General features: G+C 35.4%; 1 protein-coding gene across 8 annotated transcripts in view; it reads left to right on the top strand.

The window, feature by feature from the left end:
- Positions 1 to 16510, top strand: part of PKHD1L1 (PKHD1 like 1) — a 152263-nt gene that overhangs the window by 23521 nt on the left and 112232 nt on the right. For 7 of the 8 annotated variants that reach the window (XR_014843000.1, XM_085021056.1, XM_085021058.1 and 4 more), the window contains 9 exons: positions 45 to 87; positions 3701 to 3771; positions 5225 to 5335; positions 7534 to 7623; positions 8506 to 8774; positions 10207 to 10298; positions 13732 to 13891; positions 14206 to 14341; positions 15107 to 15250. Coding sequence is in view for 7 of the 8 variants with exons in the window: in XM_085021056.1 (XP_084877182.1) it covers positions 45 to 87; positions 3701 to 3771; positions 5225 to 5335; positions 7534 to 7623; positions 8506 to 8774; positions 10207 to 10298; positions 13732 to 13891; positions 14206 to 14341; positions 15107 to 15250 (1116 nt within the window). In the remaining variant the exon portion in view is untranslated. Of the gene's footprint in view, positions 1 to 44; positions 88 to 3700; positions 3772 to 5224; positions 5336 to 7533; positions 7624 to 8505; positions 8775 to 10206; positions 10299 to 13731; positions 13892 to 14205; positions 14342 to 15106; positions 15251 to 16510 lie in introns of those variants that run through there. The other variant, XM_085021060.1, reaches the window with a different exon arrangement.

Raw genomic sequence — 16510 nt, 5'->3', positions numbered from 1 at the left:
CGTGATTGAGAATTTAATTGATTGTGTAGTTTAATTAATTCCAGGTCATCACAATGTCAGCTTCATCTTGGATAGTGATTATGGAAGGTAAGTCATTTTGTAAATAATAATTTTCATAATTGATTCATCTGGGTAAACAAAATTAAAAAATGTATATTTACCTTCTGCTATAGATCTCAAGATTTTAAAATTAATCACTTTTTCCCCTGTATTAATATTTAAGAGGTATGTAACTCCCTTTCACTCATCTGTGCCTCAGGCATGGCCTTTCAATAGCTGGAAAATCTAGCATTACCTAAAATAATAAATTAAAAAAATCTTTAATTGTAATATTGAAAAGTGTCATTTCATGTTTCATGGCTCTTATGTAATTAAAATTGTTTTGATAACTAAGTGATTAAATTTTGGTTTGAACTAAGGTCAGAATAAATAAAATCTCACGGTTACTATTACCTGATAATGGTTTTCTTTTAAAGTATCAGAGTTTCACACAGAGTTGTGAAAGATGGTAGTTACAGCTTTTAATTGTTCATATTAACAGCAGTGTTAATTGACTTGCCTTTATGATTTTTAATAAAACTAGAATTTATTTCCAGACATCCTACATCCAAATTTCAATAAGAAAGGCCATCACACGATGTATAAAAATATCAGAATATGCAGATCTTAACACATGTTGCATATTTCATAGATAATAATAATGAACAGTTAGTGGCAGGCATGGTGTTAAGCACTTTACATATATTATCTAGTTTAATACTCCCACAGAACCTATAAATTAAATGTTATCATCCACTCCGTATCACACATTGGGAAAATGAGTCTTAGGAAGATTAAATAATTTGCCCAAGGATATTCAGCCAGTAGGAAGCAGAGCTAGAATGTGAACCCATGCAGTCAGACTCCAGGGCCTGAGCCTTTCATTCCAGTGCTCTGCCATGACTGATGGAGACTTTCAGTCACAGAACCACATCTCATCACTGTTTACCATCCTGACCCAGGATTCTCTACCATGGTGGGATCACCCGCCTCCTGGGAGCATGTGCAGCTGTGGTGGGGAAGGGCATTTGTTGGCTGTACCAATAACTGGGGCATGTGAATGGCCTTTTATGGGTAGGATCACAGTGTGCCAAACCTAAGTGAATTGTTTTTCCCAAAATGTTATAGCCTCTCCCATTGGAAAAATGAGCTAGTTGATAGAAATCTGAATAAGTCACGTTATTTAGCCATCCAAATACTAATATATCTGTAGCAGATCAACAATAAAATAGGTCTGTTGATTTCTTTTTTGTCTCTGAAGAGAGACTCAGTGGTTAGAAGTTTGGAAGGAATGGCAATATTAATTAATTAGCTTAATTATCAAAGTAAATGTCATCCCTGTCCAGTGTTTGTGGACTGCAAGAGAAGGATGATATTTGGTCCCTGCATGGATGGAAATGCAGTTGAGCTGGTGAGACCAAATCCATTATCATTGTATTTATAGATGAGCTAATTCTAGACACCTAGAGGCAATAGCTTTACAACCAACCTATAAACCTGGGCTGGATACTTTATTATAAAACAATATATACTGTACCAAAATCATGAAGAATATTATAATCCAAGGAAAGCCAGAGTGGTGATATGTAAACTGTGCTAAGATTTACCTTCATGATTTATATGGGGCAAATGATTCAGAGTCCAATGACTTAACTGTAATTTTCTGCAGAGACTGCCTACTTACATATATCTTGATGAGAGAGGAACATAGCATTTTATTGAAAATATTAGAAAAACATGTTAGAAGCAACAATGATGGAGTTTTAAATAATTTCCTGAACTATGTGTAGTTCTTTTATACTCTCAATGTTATTCTTCCTAAGGTGAGAAAAACAAATTCTTAGTTCTGAGTCTGTATGAAAGGTACTAATTGCCAAATCCATTATATGTCTCTCAGAGAAATAATTATCCAAAAATAGAAGATTTGAGTGATCAAGCTAGAATGTGATTGATAAGTATGCATAAATCAATTTGCAGCATTAACATGCCCCAAATTTTCAGTTTTTAAAAGTCAGCAAATTTGCACATACATAGGCAAAATATTGCATAAAGTTGTTAATTCTGTGATCCTAAGTTATAATCCTTTTTTTTTCCTTTTTTAAACCAATGGTTTTCCTTTTGTATTAATGTCTCAGAATTGAAGAAATTGTGTTTCTGTATTAAACAATCTTATAAATTTTACTGTTAAAAGTATGACATTAACTACCTAAAAGCCTAGTTTTCAGATTGCATGGCATTTTTTAAATGTAAAATCATTTTATAAGTTATAAAATCCATATTTTACAAATTTCAGGAGCATTCTTTAATATCAGGTGAACCAGTTGAAGACCATTGTGGCACCCATTCTGTGTTTCTTTTAATAGTTAACCTTCTTTCTTCTATTATCCCAAGTTCAAACAACAGCTGTTCCAAACTGATAAGGTTCAGATGAAGCTGCCTTAATTGAGAAATGCCTAGTCATTATCAATGAATTAGTGAAAATCACCTTAGTGTCATACAAAATAAATTACATTTAAATTTTATTTCTGGAGGCAATTTGCACTCCAACTTAAAAAGCAGTTAATTTTTCAGATGCAGAATCTGTCCACAGACAACATTGTTGGAACTGGCATCATTTCAGATCTTTGAGAAATTGACTGAAAAGCCTATAGCATAAAAATATAAAATCCAGTATGAACTTCTTAAATAACTAATAAGCATAAAATATTGTATAGGATGCTTTAGTTTTGCAAATGCACATTATAATGCCTGCATTAGATTTTCAGGGAGTTAACTGTCTCCATCACAAGATTTGCCTTATCCTTTTCAGTTCCAGTTCAGGGCATTATAATTTGAATTTCTTAACTTTTCTAGTGATGAATTTCATGAGGTATTTTAGAGAATAGCATTTACTTTCTAGGACCAGTTTCCTTCCCTTCCTAACCCTCCAGGCTATGGAAGTGCAAGTATGTATCTATCAAAAATACAAATAGGCTCTGTGTTTACTGAAGATTGTTGTGAACTTATCCTCATGCATTTGTATTCTCATGCAAGTTAGTGGCAGGAGAGGAGAACTCTAGTACCCAGGGCTCTGGACTCACACTTCCTGGCTTCAAATTCTGTTTCTGCTACTGCTTACTCTCTTTATGATCTTGAGTAAGATAGGAAAATTGTCCGAGTTTTATCTACCACATAATGTAAAAATTAAATAGCATAATAAATTAAAAGCTTTAAAAATCTTAGCTTCGAAGATTAAACGACTTAGCATGTTACCTGATAAGTGTTCAGTGATGTTAGTTATCCTGATACTAAATGGGTTATAAGAGCATAGAGAGCCCCAGACTGGTCAGCAGAAGAGCCTAGCTTTTATGAAGGGCAATCCTCCTGGCTGTTTATTTTTTTATGTTAATATAAATTCTTACATTATTGAAGTATAATTTGCATATACGAATGCACAAATTTTAAGGCTGCAGTTCAGTGAGTTCTGACAGATGTATATTTGTGAATATGTCTATTTGTGTAATCAATAATCAAATCAGGATATAGAACATTTTTATCTTCCTCAGAAGTTCTTGCCTGCTCCTTTGTAAATTATGATTTCTATCACTCAAAAAAAAAAAAAAACCCACCAATTTCCTAAAATAGAGGTCATTTTTAAAGCAAGAATTTTTACTTTTAACAGGAGTTTCCCAGAAAAAATGGCATATTTTGTTTCTTCTCTCAATAAAATTTCAATGTTTCAAACATATGCAGGTAAGTGACCTGTGTGTGTGTGTGTGCGCGCGCGCGTGTGAGAGAGAGAGAGAGATCCTTGATTTTATCAAATCAAATACAACAATGAGTGTAAAGTGTACTATATTATTTTATGTAATTCTAAGAAAGGAAAAACACCTAAGTTGAGGAGTGTAGTAGGAAGCCCTGACATTCAGCTGGGATCCTTGAAAACTACATTTCTGGTGTAAGGTTGATTGAGAAATAAGCTTACCACACTAAAAGAGACAGCAGGGAAATATGTGCATCTCAACTTGAGCTGTTGGTCGATGGAGGGAAAAAAAAAATCTCTGCTGTTAATTTAAACCAGAAGCCATAACTCTCTGAGATTTGTCCTCTCAGTGGGGTCCAAAAGAATCCTCAATCAGATCATAATTTATTTTAATTTAAAGAGATCTCAGGGTGAAAGGCAAGTGTCAAAAGAAAACCCAAATCCTCCTGTAAGAATTGTACTTCATTCCAGGTCTGAGGTGAATCAGATTTCAAAGATGTTCAAATGAGGGGGGAAAAAAAATGTATGTCCTGAATTCAGTCAAATATTTTGGATTTTTATTTGGGTTTTTCTCAAAATTTACTTAATGTAAAACTCATATGTAAAATTACATAGAACTTTGATAGATTGAACTAATAAGAATAAATTATAGAATCTACCCATATCATTCACCAGGCTATTTTACCAATATACCTAAGACTTTTATATATAAAAAGCCACAAAGAATTCCAGTCATGGTTAATGTATTGTGTGAGAAATATGTAAATATAAGATGTTGGCCCATAGATACAAGGTTCATTCTTCAGGAGCAGAGAGGAGAAGAGGCTATTCTGTCTTCCTGTTTTCTTTTGGAACCAAATATCTATGTTCAGCCCAGGTTTTCCTTATTTCCTGCATCCTTCTGTTACCAGTGTCTTATTAATACCAGTTATCACTAATGCCTGGTCCGCAGGAGATGAAGTCTCTGTGAAAGCCATGTTTATTGTCCTCTTTGCAGGACTGTATCAGAGACAAAAATAAGGAAACACCTGATTCATTCATTTGGTAATCCAATACCTATGCTGTGCTATGTACTATGGCTAGGTAATTTGGAAAATTTGTAAAAATCAAACATTTGGGGAGTTGCCATTGTGGGAAACAAATCTGACTAGGAACCATGAGGATGCAGATTTGATCCCTGGCCTTGCTCAGTGGGTTAAGGATCCGGCGTTGCTGTGAGCTGTGGAGTAGGTTGCAGTTGCGGCTGGGATCTGGCGTTGTTGTGGCTCTAGTGTAGGCTGGCAGCTGTAGCTCCGACTAGACCCCTAGCCTGGGAACCTCCACATGCCGTGGGTGTGGCCCTAAAAAGACAAAAGAAAAAAGGAAAAAAAAATCAAACATTTGGGTTTGTGTGCAATATTCATGACATTTTATTTCATGTGTTTCCCCTCCCTGCCCTACTAGAGGTCACTACGATTTCACCTTCACGAGGGAGCATTCAAGGCGGCACCATGCTAACAATAAGTGGACGGTTCTTTGATCAGACAGATTTCCCAGTCAGGGTTCTAATTGGAGGTATTTTTTGTGATTTTTTAATGTATTAGTTTATAAGAACAAAGTCTGTCTTTTCTTTAACAATATGTAAGGAGAATAAGTCTTCTCAATTAATGTCTTAATTTAAAATTAGCTTGGTATTTTCAGGTGGGCATTTGGTGCTTTTCCCACTGCAATTTACCAGTTAGGACCATTCCTTGCAGCTTTATGTGACCAGGATTAGAGCTCTGAGGTCAGCACCAAAGGATGGTGCATGGCAGCATCGTGGCTGCCATCAACAAATTCCTCACCGCACTTGCTGACACATGTACCTTCTGTTTAATACACTCTTAAATGCCCTTTTGAACTGTCATTATTTCTCAGTGGGTTAGCTAACTTTGGGGAAATTTAAAGTTGTTCTTAGGGATACTCTCTTCATCCTCTTGTCGTATACTGTGCCTTGTCTAGTTATCAATAGTTACTGATGACACTGGCCTTGGAAAGAGCATTAATTAATGTGTTAGACGTTCACAGATGCACTTAGGATTTGATTCTCTGGTTATTCATCAGTTTTGTAAGTCTGGTCCAGATCTGTTCAGAGGTAGGGAGCTAGGCAGCTCAAATGGAAGGTTGGGGATGAATGTAATAGTGGAGATCTTCCCACTCAGTTACAATGACCTTACCTACCTTGATGGGCAGGGGACAGAATGTCTGCCCAGGCACCTGGCACATATTTCTTCTGATAGAGCCCTCTGCTCAGGTACTTTCAAGTTTTAAGGAATCTTCCCATGAGCTAGCCAAAATGTGATTTCAGGAAAAGAAATTCATATAAAGCAACCTCATGTAACATTTATACAACATCTTTCCTATCCCCGTGAATCCTTGCTGGCCACCTGCATAAATATTAAAACTTAGGTCAAAGATTTTAAAATGTCAGAGTGCCCGTCGTGGCGCAGTGGTTAACGAATCCGACTAGGAACCATGAGGTTGTGGGTTCGTTCCCTGGCCTTGCCCAGTGGGTTAGGGATCCGGCATTGCCATGAGCTGTGGTGTAGGTTGCAGATGCGGCTCAGATCCTGTGTTGCTGTGGCTCTGGTGTAGGCCAGTGGCTACGGCTCTGTTTCAACCCCTAGCCTGGGAATCTCCATATGCCGCGGGATTGGCCCTAGAAAAAGGCAAAAAGACAAAAAAAAAAAAAAATTTAAAAATGTCATATAAGATGTTATTCTGATCAGATATTATAAAGTATTAAAAGCAGGGACATAAAATATTTTAAATTTATAGGATGTGTTTTATGATCTCATATTATGATACAGCTGATATGTAAAGAGGCATTTCATTGCCATTAATGTGACAACCAGATTTGAAATTTTAAATCCTCAATAATTTCTTGAAAATAATGCTTGGTTTATGTATCTTTTCTTTGCTCCAAACAAAATGAGCTAAGTTGGTTTAATATACTGTTCAAATGTACTGTTTTCTAGTTCAGTTGTCTTGCCCCACAAAGCATTCACAATAGTGAAAGGAAGTGTCAAGGTATAAATGTTCCAGTCCACTAAACAAAACTTAGCAAAAATACCTTTCTCCATTTCTCTTGCTTCACTCTTCGTGGGCTGAGATTTCCATTTCAGTCAATAGTCAATGAGGGCTGACCTTACATGAGGCACTGTGAGGGACACAGGGGGCCTGAGATGTAGACTCTTCCTCAAGTCTAATTTGCTTATGTAGAGGTATAACCATTCTTCTTCAGACCCTTGTCTGTTTTGGTTTTGATCTTTCTATGAAAATACCGTTTATAAATTATTATCCCTTTTGTTTCCATTTGAAAAACTTGGACAAAAACTACCATTAACCTAAGAGGACTCTGATCATCTACTTCTGTAAATTCTGAATGTCTTGGATTATTCAGAAACTTTTCTCCAAGGAACAAAATATAAGGCTTCACTATGAACCCAGATAAAATCTTTTACAGTGACATCATTTAATCAAATTTTTAATTTTTTTTCTCAGAAATTATGAAATATTCTAACTCAGACTTGTGAGATTTTGCCAGGAAAAATGTTGCCTTGTGAAAGTACAACAATTAATGTGTGATAAAATTTTATATAAAAGAAATGAAGACCCAACTTTGCCTCTTACTTGTACAACTTGGTTTTAATTGAAAAAGCACTTCAAGATAGGCTGGAATGATGTGCATTCTGAAGCTCTGTAGTAATAGTTCTGCTCTTGATTCTCTGTAGGTCAAGACTGTGATGTTTTGAATGTCACAGAAAATAGCATATGTTGCAAGACACCCCCTAAACCTGATATTCTCAGAACTGTATACCCAGGTAAGTCACTGTACGGGAGGACCATTTCTATATTTGCATCAGAAGAATACTATTGATAGATATCTTTTTTTGGCCTTGCCTGCAGCATGTGGAAGTTCTGGGGCCAAGGGTTGTACTTGTGCCACAGCAGTGACCCAAGCAACTCCAGTGACAATGCCAGATCCTTAACCCACTGAGCCACCAGGGAACTCAAGTTTTAAGCCATTAATTGAATAACTTTTATTAGAATAATTAAAGCGAAGGTAATAATTATGTTTTTTAAAGCACTTACTAAGTACTATGTATTTTACATGATACCTAATCCCCATAGCAGCCAAGCAAATCACAATATTACTCTCATTTCACATGTGTAGAATCTGAAGTACAGATATGTGAAATAATAAGTACCTTGTAGGCTGTTTTAATAACACTCTATCCTCTAGGTACAGATAGAAGTAGAGGTATGTGTAATTGTTTTGTTTATATACATGCTTTAAAAATGTGAATAGGGAGTTCCCATCGTGGCGCAGTGGTTAACGAATCCAACTAGGAATCATGAAGTTGCGGGTTCGATCCCTGCCCTTGCTCAGTGGGTTAACGATCCAGCGTTGCCATGAGCTGTGGTGTAGGTTGCAGACACGGCTCGGATCCTGCGTTGCTGTGGCTCTGGCGTAGGCAGGGGGCTACAGCTCTGATTCAACCCCTAGCCTGGGAACCTCCATATGCCGTGGGAGTGGCCCAAGAAATAGCAACAATAACAACAACAACAACAACAACAACAACAAAAAAAGACAAAAGATAAAAATGTGAATAGAAATATCTATAATCACAATCCAAGTAAGAGGCATTGAGATACTGCATCAAAATTCCAATGAATGTCTTCTTTTATTTTGTTATGTTCAGGTGGGAGAGGCCTAAAGCTTGAGGTATGGAATAATAGCCGGCCATTACATCTTGAAGAAATACTTGAATACAATGAAAAAACTCCAGGGTACATGGGTGCCAGTTGGGTAGATTCAGCTTCCTATGTTTGGCCAATGGAACAAGACACATTTGTTGCACGCTTCAGTGGATTTTTGGTGGCTCCAGATTCTGATGTTTATAGATTCTACATCAAAGGTGATGACCGTTATGCTATTTATTTCAGCCAGACTGGACTTCCAGAAGATAAGGTATGGAAGCCACAGAGGACTAACTGATATTATGGAAAAATATGATAACCTTTATATGTATCCCATTTATTCCACACTAAAACCAATGAATATATTAAAAAATTTATGTGGTAGGTTCTTGGCTATTTTAATACATGTGATATGAACTCTAAAGTCATTATTATAGAAAATCCAAGGCCTAAAAGAAAACACTTTCCCATTTTCTAAATTTTCTCTAATAAAGAAAAAAAACACATAACACTTCAACATTAAAGATTGATTTTATTATGAAAGAATTATAATCACACATAGGAAATTTGGAGAAGAGTGCAGATATTTTTTACTAACCTACTAGATCTGTTTCACTGTTATTTGGCCATAAGATTAGTCTATTATTTTTTTTCTGTATTTTGTTTTTTACACAAGTAGGGTCATGCATCCAATTCATAGTCATTTTTTGTCATTTATTAGTATTTTCATCTATTATTAAATAGTGTATATAACACCCTTTTCATTGACTGAATAGTATGTTATTGCATGAATTTAATAAACTTAGGTAACTTACCCCATACTGATAAGTTTTTAACTTACTTCTGTTTTTTTTTTTTTTTTTGGCTGCACTTGCAGCATGTGGAAGTTCTGGGGCCAGGAATCAAACACACACCACAGCAGTGACCAGAGCCGCAGCAGTGACAACGTTAGATTATTAACCCATCAGGGAACTGCTACTTCTGATTTTTTTATGACCACAAATAATACTCTATTGAACCTTTGTGTTCATTAAATTATTCTGTATTTTATGTTATTTCTTTAGAACAGTTTCACAAATATAAAACCAATGGACCAAATCAAAAGAATGTTTTATGACTCACTATACGTATGGCAAGGTTGTCTCCCAAACTGGATGAACAAGTTTAAATTCCTGCCTGTAATATATGAATTCCAAATTTACTGTAGCTTTTCGGCATGTTTCCTTTAAAAATGGTATAGTCATTTCTAATGGGAAGTCCAAAGTCTTTTCTTTCTAGTTTGCAGACCCATTTGGTGATCTTTGTCATCTTTCAGACCTCCTTTTAATGACCTCATTTGGATTAAGTCCACGGAGTAAAAAGAATATTTTATTTAACAATAACAACCTTCCTCCCAGTATGGATCTTTAAATTTCCCATTTTCAGTGCTAATTGTGGAAGAGCTATGCTCTATGTGTATTCATGGAACAGTGAAGTTGATGTCAGTTAAGGATGGAAGAAGTGAAATGAGTTTTGATAACTTTTTAAAATTCCATTTCATCATGAATAACAGTTATCAGAAGAAAAATATTAACTATTTGTATATTTTTCTATTCATAAAATTCTAAGACTGACAAATAATAAATGCTATAAAGTTTTACTAATAAGTTCTTTCTCCCCAACCCCACCCCTGCCTCTCTCTCTCTTTGTCTTTTTGGGATAAGGTAAGGATTGCTTATCATTCTTTCAATGCCAACAGTTATTTTTCCAGCCCAACACAAAGATCAGATGACATTCATCTTCAAAAAGGAAATGAGTAAGGTTTTTTCTTTTCTTTAAATTATTGTGTAGTATTTTAAAACTATAAATTTATATCTAAAATACTTCCAATTTGAAAAAAATTTATGAAAAAAAGGAGTTTGCCTAGTGGCTTAGCAGTTAACGAACCCGACTAGCATCCGTGAGGACACAGGTTCTATCCCTGGCTTCACTCAGTGGGTTAAGGATCCAGCAGTGCTGTGGGCTGTGGTGTTGGTCGCAGATGTGGCTCAGATCCAGCGTTTCTGTGGCTGTGGTATAGGCTGGCGGCTACAGCTCTGATTCAGCACCTAGCCTGGGACCTCCATATGCTTTGGTTGCGGCCCTAAAGAAACAAATAAAATAAAATACTTTCCATTTGTTTTATTGGTAGAAGTAATATTAGTTTATTGGTTTAATTTATAATTGGTCATTCTCTGTAATTTTTTTAAGTTTTGTTTATGTATTTTAAAGAATAATGACATTGAGCCAGCTAGGAAAATTTGAATCTAAATTATTCCTTTTGCAGAAATTACAATTTTGTGAAATTTACTTAATTTTCTTACTAGGACCTTTTAATCAAACCTTTTAATCAAACCAGCCATATTGTTTCTCTGCTTCTCTGCTCCTATTTTCTCTATTACTAGAGAAAACTCATAAAACCTCATGAATTGGTGACACAGTTAATATATATTTAATAGTCACTGATTTATTCTAGATCCTAGGCCAGGTACTGGAAATTTAATACACAGGATATTAAAATATATTCCTTGAATTTAAGAAGTACATTGTTTAGTGCTGAAAGGTCAATTCCAGGGAGAAAATGTAGATATTATTGAAATAGCTAATAATTGCATTCAAAAAGCCATTCAGGATTCCTATAAAACAAGGAGGTAAAAGACATGATATATGCAAAATAGCTAAGTTACATGGAGAACATCAAAATATGCATTGAAATAATCTTCCATTTACCATTTATGTCTGTTAGATTTTGCTGTATAAGAAACCATTCCCCCAAATTTAGTATCTTAAAGCAACCTAATTTTTGATTGGCTGTATAGTTCTTTTAATCCTGCTACTTTAGGTGGGGATTGATGGTCTAGGATGGCCTAATTCTAGAGCCTCCATTGTTGTGGTGTGACTTAGATATCTGGGATGTGTCACTCCACGTGCTCTCTTATCTTCAAGGAGGCAAGCTAGCTCAGGCTTGTCACAGTATCCTAGCAATCAGGAAGGTGATTCCTATTGCACAAGTAGTTTTTAAACTCAGCTTGTATCACATTTGCTAATATCCCATTGGCCAAAGCAAATGGTTGAACTTAGATTCAACAGGTGAATAAATAGACTTCACTTCTTTTTTTTTTTTTGGTCTTTCTAGGGCTGCACCCGCAGCATATGGAAATTCCCAGGCTAGGGGTCGAATTGGAGCTGTAGCTCAGATGTGAGCCATGTCTGTGACCTACACCACAGCTCACAGCAACACCAGCCAGATCCTTATCCCACTGAGCAGGGCCAGGGATTGAACCCATGCATCCTCAAGGATACTACTTGGGTTTATTTCCCCTGAACCATAACAGGAACTCCAGACTTCACTCTTGATGGGAAGTTTTGTTTTGTTTTGTTTTAATTCTGCCACATCACCCTTCCAGATATTGATTAGATTATACTTAGAGTCAGCACCATGAGGATCTGATGGAGTTGGACAGAGAGGGTTGGGATCAGTGGTACCTGAGAACAGTCACACTTAGTGTTCATTTAAGTCTTAAGAGTAATAGTATAAGGAAGGGATTCCATTTCTTTTTTCTTCTGCCTATTCTCACTTCTTTATGTATTTAAGCATTTTCTTTTTTAACTAAGATCGCTGGGCCAATTCAGAGTAAATGGAGTACCTTGTCAATTCCTTATTGCCATTGTTAATACACCTTCAGGCTTTGCTTTGACCTTGGAAAGTGAGTTCAGTTTACCTTCTTGGGGAGAGCACAGAAATTGCATGAAGGTGACTTGTGATACAACTGTTGCCTGGCATCTGTGCTTCTGCAAACTAGCTTGGAATTTACACTTAGAGTGATGGCTGTGAGTTCTGAAATTGAGGCCACTCTAGCTGGTTTATTGTATCGTGGTCCCTGGAGCCTTTTCAAAGGTAGCTCATGTTGCCGGTTCATTCTACTCAAATAATAGAGCCCCACTTCTAAGTGCATATCTCTTTGGTCACCCCCTTTCTACTTTGAATTCTATCTCAGTTACTGATTTTTAAATAATTTTCAGTCTTTAAAACCTTAGTCTCTGTTATTCATATGAACAACCATAATACATATTTTATGAAGATTAAGTAGAATAATGTTTGTGAAGTGCTCAGTGTCTAGAACACAGAAAGTGCCTTGAACTATTTTTAAGCTGTCAGTAAGGATACAGAATTTAGTGGTTCTTCTTCAAATCCTGCTCTCCCTAATTAGTATTTTCCACCTTGATTTGACAGAGCTGGCAAGTATGCCCCTAGAGCAGCCAAAAGCCTGATGTTATCCTCCAGTATCAGTTCTGTGAAGGGACTGACCCAAAGCCACATCATCCTTGCCAGATGGGTGGTGATAAATACCCCCCATTCACAGTCTTTGTGAGCTGTGGGTACTTATTTTTCATATACAAGAGTATCTGTTGAGTGATGTGAGGCAGTTTAGAGGAGTTCCCAGCTGGCTTTCCAAAGATGGCAGCAGTGGTGTTATTGATAGAGATTTAGGTAGGGAAGCAGGAGCACCTGCATTACTGTACAGGTAGTACACCTGTAGCAGCTGGCTAGAGAACATCTTATCCTGGATAGGGAGTTGGATGATGGACAGGGAGCCTCAAATCAAGAATTCCAAATATAAGGTATGAATCCCATCCAGCTTGTTGGAGGGCTATAGTCACTAATCAGTAAAAGTTTCTTGAGTGAATGTTTTATTTCCTAAGTTACAAATGAAGACAGTGTTTAAGGAACATATGGTAGGGACTTTCTTCCCTGACAGGTACAACCACTCAGATACAAAATATATGATATGTCTAAGTTGGTCTGACATTTTCTCACACATATTAAAGTATTTAACCTCTGCATGTGCTTTGTAGTCTTATGCCAGGGAATTTGTATTATAAGCTACAAAGTCATTTTGTTTTAAGCTCCTTGAAAATAAAGGGTCTTATTTTTTCAATCAATATTTATTGACAAAACTGAGTGAATTAATCATGAATGGAAACAACTCTCTATCTCTAATGCAGATATTTTACACAATTCATTTTATTTTAGCAAACTGCTATGAAACTTTTGATATTTTAATGGTTAAAATCAGGGAGACTAAAATATAAATCATTTAATAGGCAGGTGTTTTATATAGTGTTGAAATTTGATTCACTGAAAGAAAAATTTATGAGAAGTGCTCTGGAGAAAACCAGTCACATTCTTTAGTTATTCTGTTTTCCAGATATTACATTGAAATCTTGCTGCAGGAGTACAGACTAAGTGCTTTTGTTGATGTTGGACTGTATCAGTATAGAAGTGTCTATACTGAACAACAAACGGAGGATGCAGTAAATGAAGAACAAGTGATCAAGTCCCAGTCAACAACTGTCCAGGAAATACAGGTTGGCTATAATTATAGATCCACTTTAAACCAAGTAAAAGTCAAAGGTAGGAGCTCGCTTTGGTTATTAATTTTATTAGGTAAGATCATGTTTGGAAGGGAAGTGGCCATGGAAAATTATTGAATTGTGGCTTGGAATATTATTAATTACAAACTAAAAAAAAACCCTGTTATTTGATGACTTACACTTTAAAATAGTTGATCATTTTCAGTAAAATAGGGCAATATGGAAGCATGGAATAGCTGACTTTTGATGCTTTTAAAATGTTTTTTCCTCCATATAATAAATATATGCTTTTTAAAATTGGGGAATAGGTTATAACATTGGAAGACTGGGAAACAACCAGTGCAACTAATGAAGTCCAGAAGATCATGGTAACCAGTCCATGTGTGGAAGCTAATTCATGTTCACGTTACCAATATAGATTAGTTTATAATATGGAAAAAACTGGTAAGTTGTAAATAATAAAGGAGATTTTATTTTTTTTCATGTATAGAAAAAATATTAACAAGTATTTGCTCTAGTCAAATTCTACTACCTGGAAAATATAATTTTAATAGTATGCTAGACAAAGTAGCAAAAAATATATACTATGAAGAAAAATCTTCAGACTGGGATAGAAAATGCATCTAAAAAACAACTTCTGGGTATATAGTAACATTTTCTTCTACAAGGATCATGGTAAATGCATATCTAAGTACACATAAGGAATTTACATATCTGTGACTCACAGTTGTAAGTTAATAGGAGTTAGATTCATCCTTATAGAGAGGTAAACATTTCTTTCAGTTTCTCAAATTGATAGGTCTGTGAGACACTAATTGATCTGTTAATAAAGACATTGTATTTCTATATTTTATAATAAACCCTGAAAAGATAATTTTTGATACTTTTTTTTTCAGTAAGTAAATATTGATCCGTGCTTACTGTTCGCCAAATACAGTGCTTATTACTATGGAAACATTAAAACAATAAAATATGAACCCTATACTCAATAGATCACAATCCAATTAAATAGTCAATATTATTGAACTTGAATCAATTTCAGAACATAATTTCATTAAGTGATAACTTATGGTAAAGACTATAGGTGCTTTAAAAAATTCAAATGTAAGACATCAGTGCTGACTGTGGTAGTACAGGAATTTCAACCTGATTTTTTTCTGATTAAAGCCCCTAATCATCTTATTTTATTTTTCTTAATTCATCCAAAAGTCTGGCTACCTGCCGATGCTTCTGACTTCATACTGCAGTCAGCCTTAAATGACCTCTGGTCTGTAAAACCGGATGCAGTTCAAGTAGTAAGAACACAAAATCCCCAAAGCTATGTTTACATGGTAACATTTATATCAACTAGAGGTAAGCATATATTTCATTTTGCAATTCTGTAAAACTTTTTTCCTAGGAAACAAATCTGTGTCCTATTCAACTCCACTGAAAAAGGTGAAGAGTTCCGTAAAATGACAGAGGAAAGGAAATGGATTCATAGCCTTGATCAACTTTAGGAGAAGCAGATGTAAATGGTTTATTTTTTTTTCTATTGTAATTTAAATTTCAGTTGTATTTCAAGGAATATACAACTCTAATTCAAGAGATAAATACTACTATATATCTATGTGTTGTATGTATAGTAGTATATATACTACTGATACACAAGCAGTATGATATCCTATTTCACATTTAGGAAAAATTTGTGAAGGTGTTAATTCTGGAAATGAAATTGAAGTAAATCAGTATTTCTCAGGAGACATTAGTCTGGCCGGATCTTGCCTGATGAAAGGATTCACTGGTCAAATCCATGTGGGAAACACTGCCTACCACAGCTCTCCTTGAAAATTGATAGAGCTCATTAGAATATTAAAAACCCCAAGGAATCCTGCAGAGAGGAAACAAACAAAAACAATAATAAAAACAATAACAACAGAAAAGCAGTGTACCTGTGTTTAGTGCAGTGTTTTCCAAAATTATTTGACCTCTTTACCCTTTTCAAGTAGTAGCTGTTAACTTGTTATGTTTTCAAGTCTTAACATTTTTAAGTTTTGGAGCTAAGTTTAGCAACCAGTTTAGGTATTTGAGATATTTAGCTCATGAAATAGGTCCCTGAATATGTGTTTGCTTTCTTTGAGCAATCACTATTTTCCTATTCATATAAGTAAAATGTTTTTTCAATGTTTATGTCTCATTCTATGATATTGTTAATTTAATTGTTGAGTGAAGAATGAAGCATATTGTTTAACATGAACTGGAATTCTATAACTTCCCAAAGTTTAGATTGTCAGAATGCTTTATAAATGAAGAGTTGGTTATCCTTGTTCTCCCTGAAACATGTATTTAGATCAGAGGGAAAATTTAAGGCTTCAGCAGAGACCTTGAGAAATATGGTACCAAAATCATAATGGGCAGTCTAGGACTTCACCAAACAGAGAAGGTCAAGGAGATTCCACTGTTAAAGCATCCTCCCAAAGAAGAGAGACATCTGAGGACAAGGCCTTATTTCTCTCAACGTGAAATTATATAAATAAGTCTCACAGGCATGGGGTGGTTTCCTGGAATTCATCTATTTATGTCTAAAGAAAATAACAGATTCCTAGCCCAGCCCTTTACTCTTAGATGATGGAA

The sequence above is a fragment of the Sus scrofa genome, chromosome 4 (assembly GCF_054392235.1).
Source record: "Sus scrofa isolate SSC_HxYL_T2T_F1_AM1 chromosome 4, Sscrofa_HxYL_maternal_Yorkshire_Landrace_v2.0, whole genome shotgun sequence".
In the NCBI taxonomy this organism is placed as follows: domain Eukaryota; kingdom Metazoa; phylum Chordata; class Mammalia; order Artiodactyla; family Suidae; genus Sus; species Sus scrofa.
Note: the sequence above shows the minus strand (reverse complement) of the source record. Positions and strands in the feature narration are given on the sequence as shown.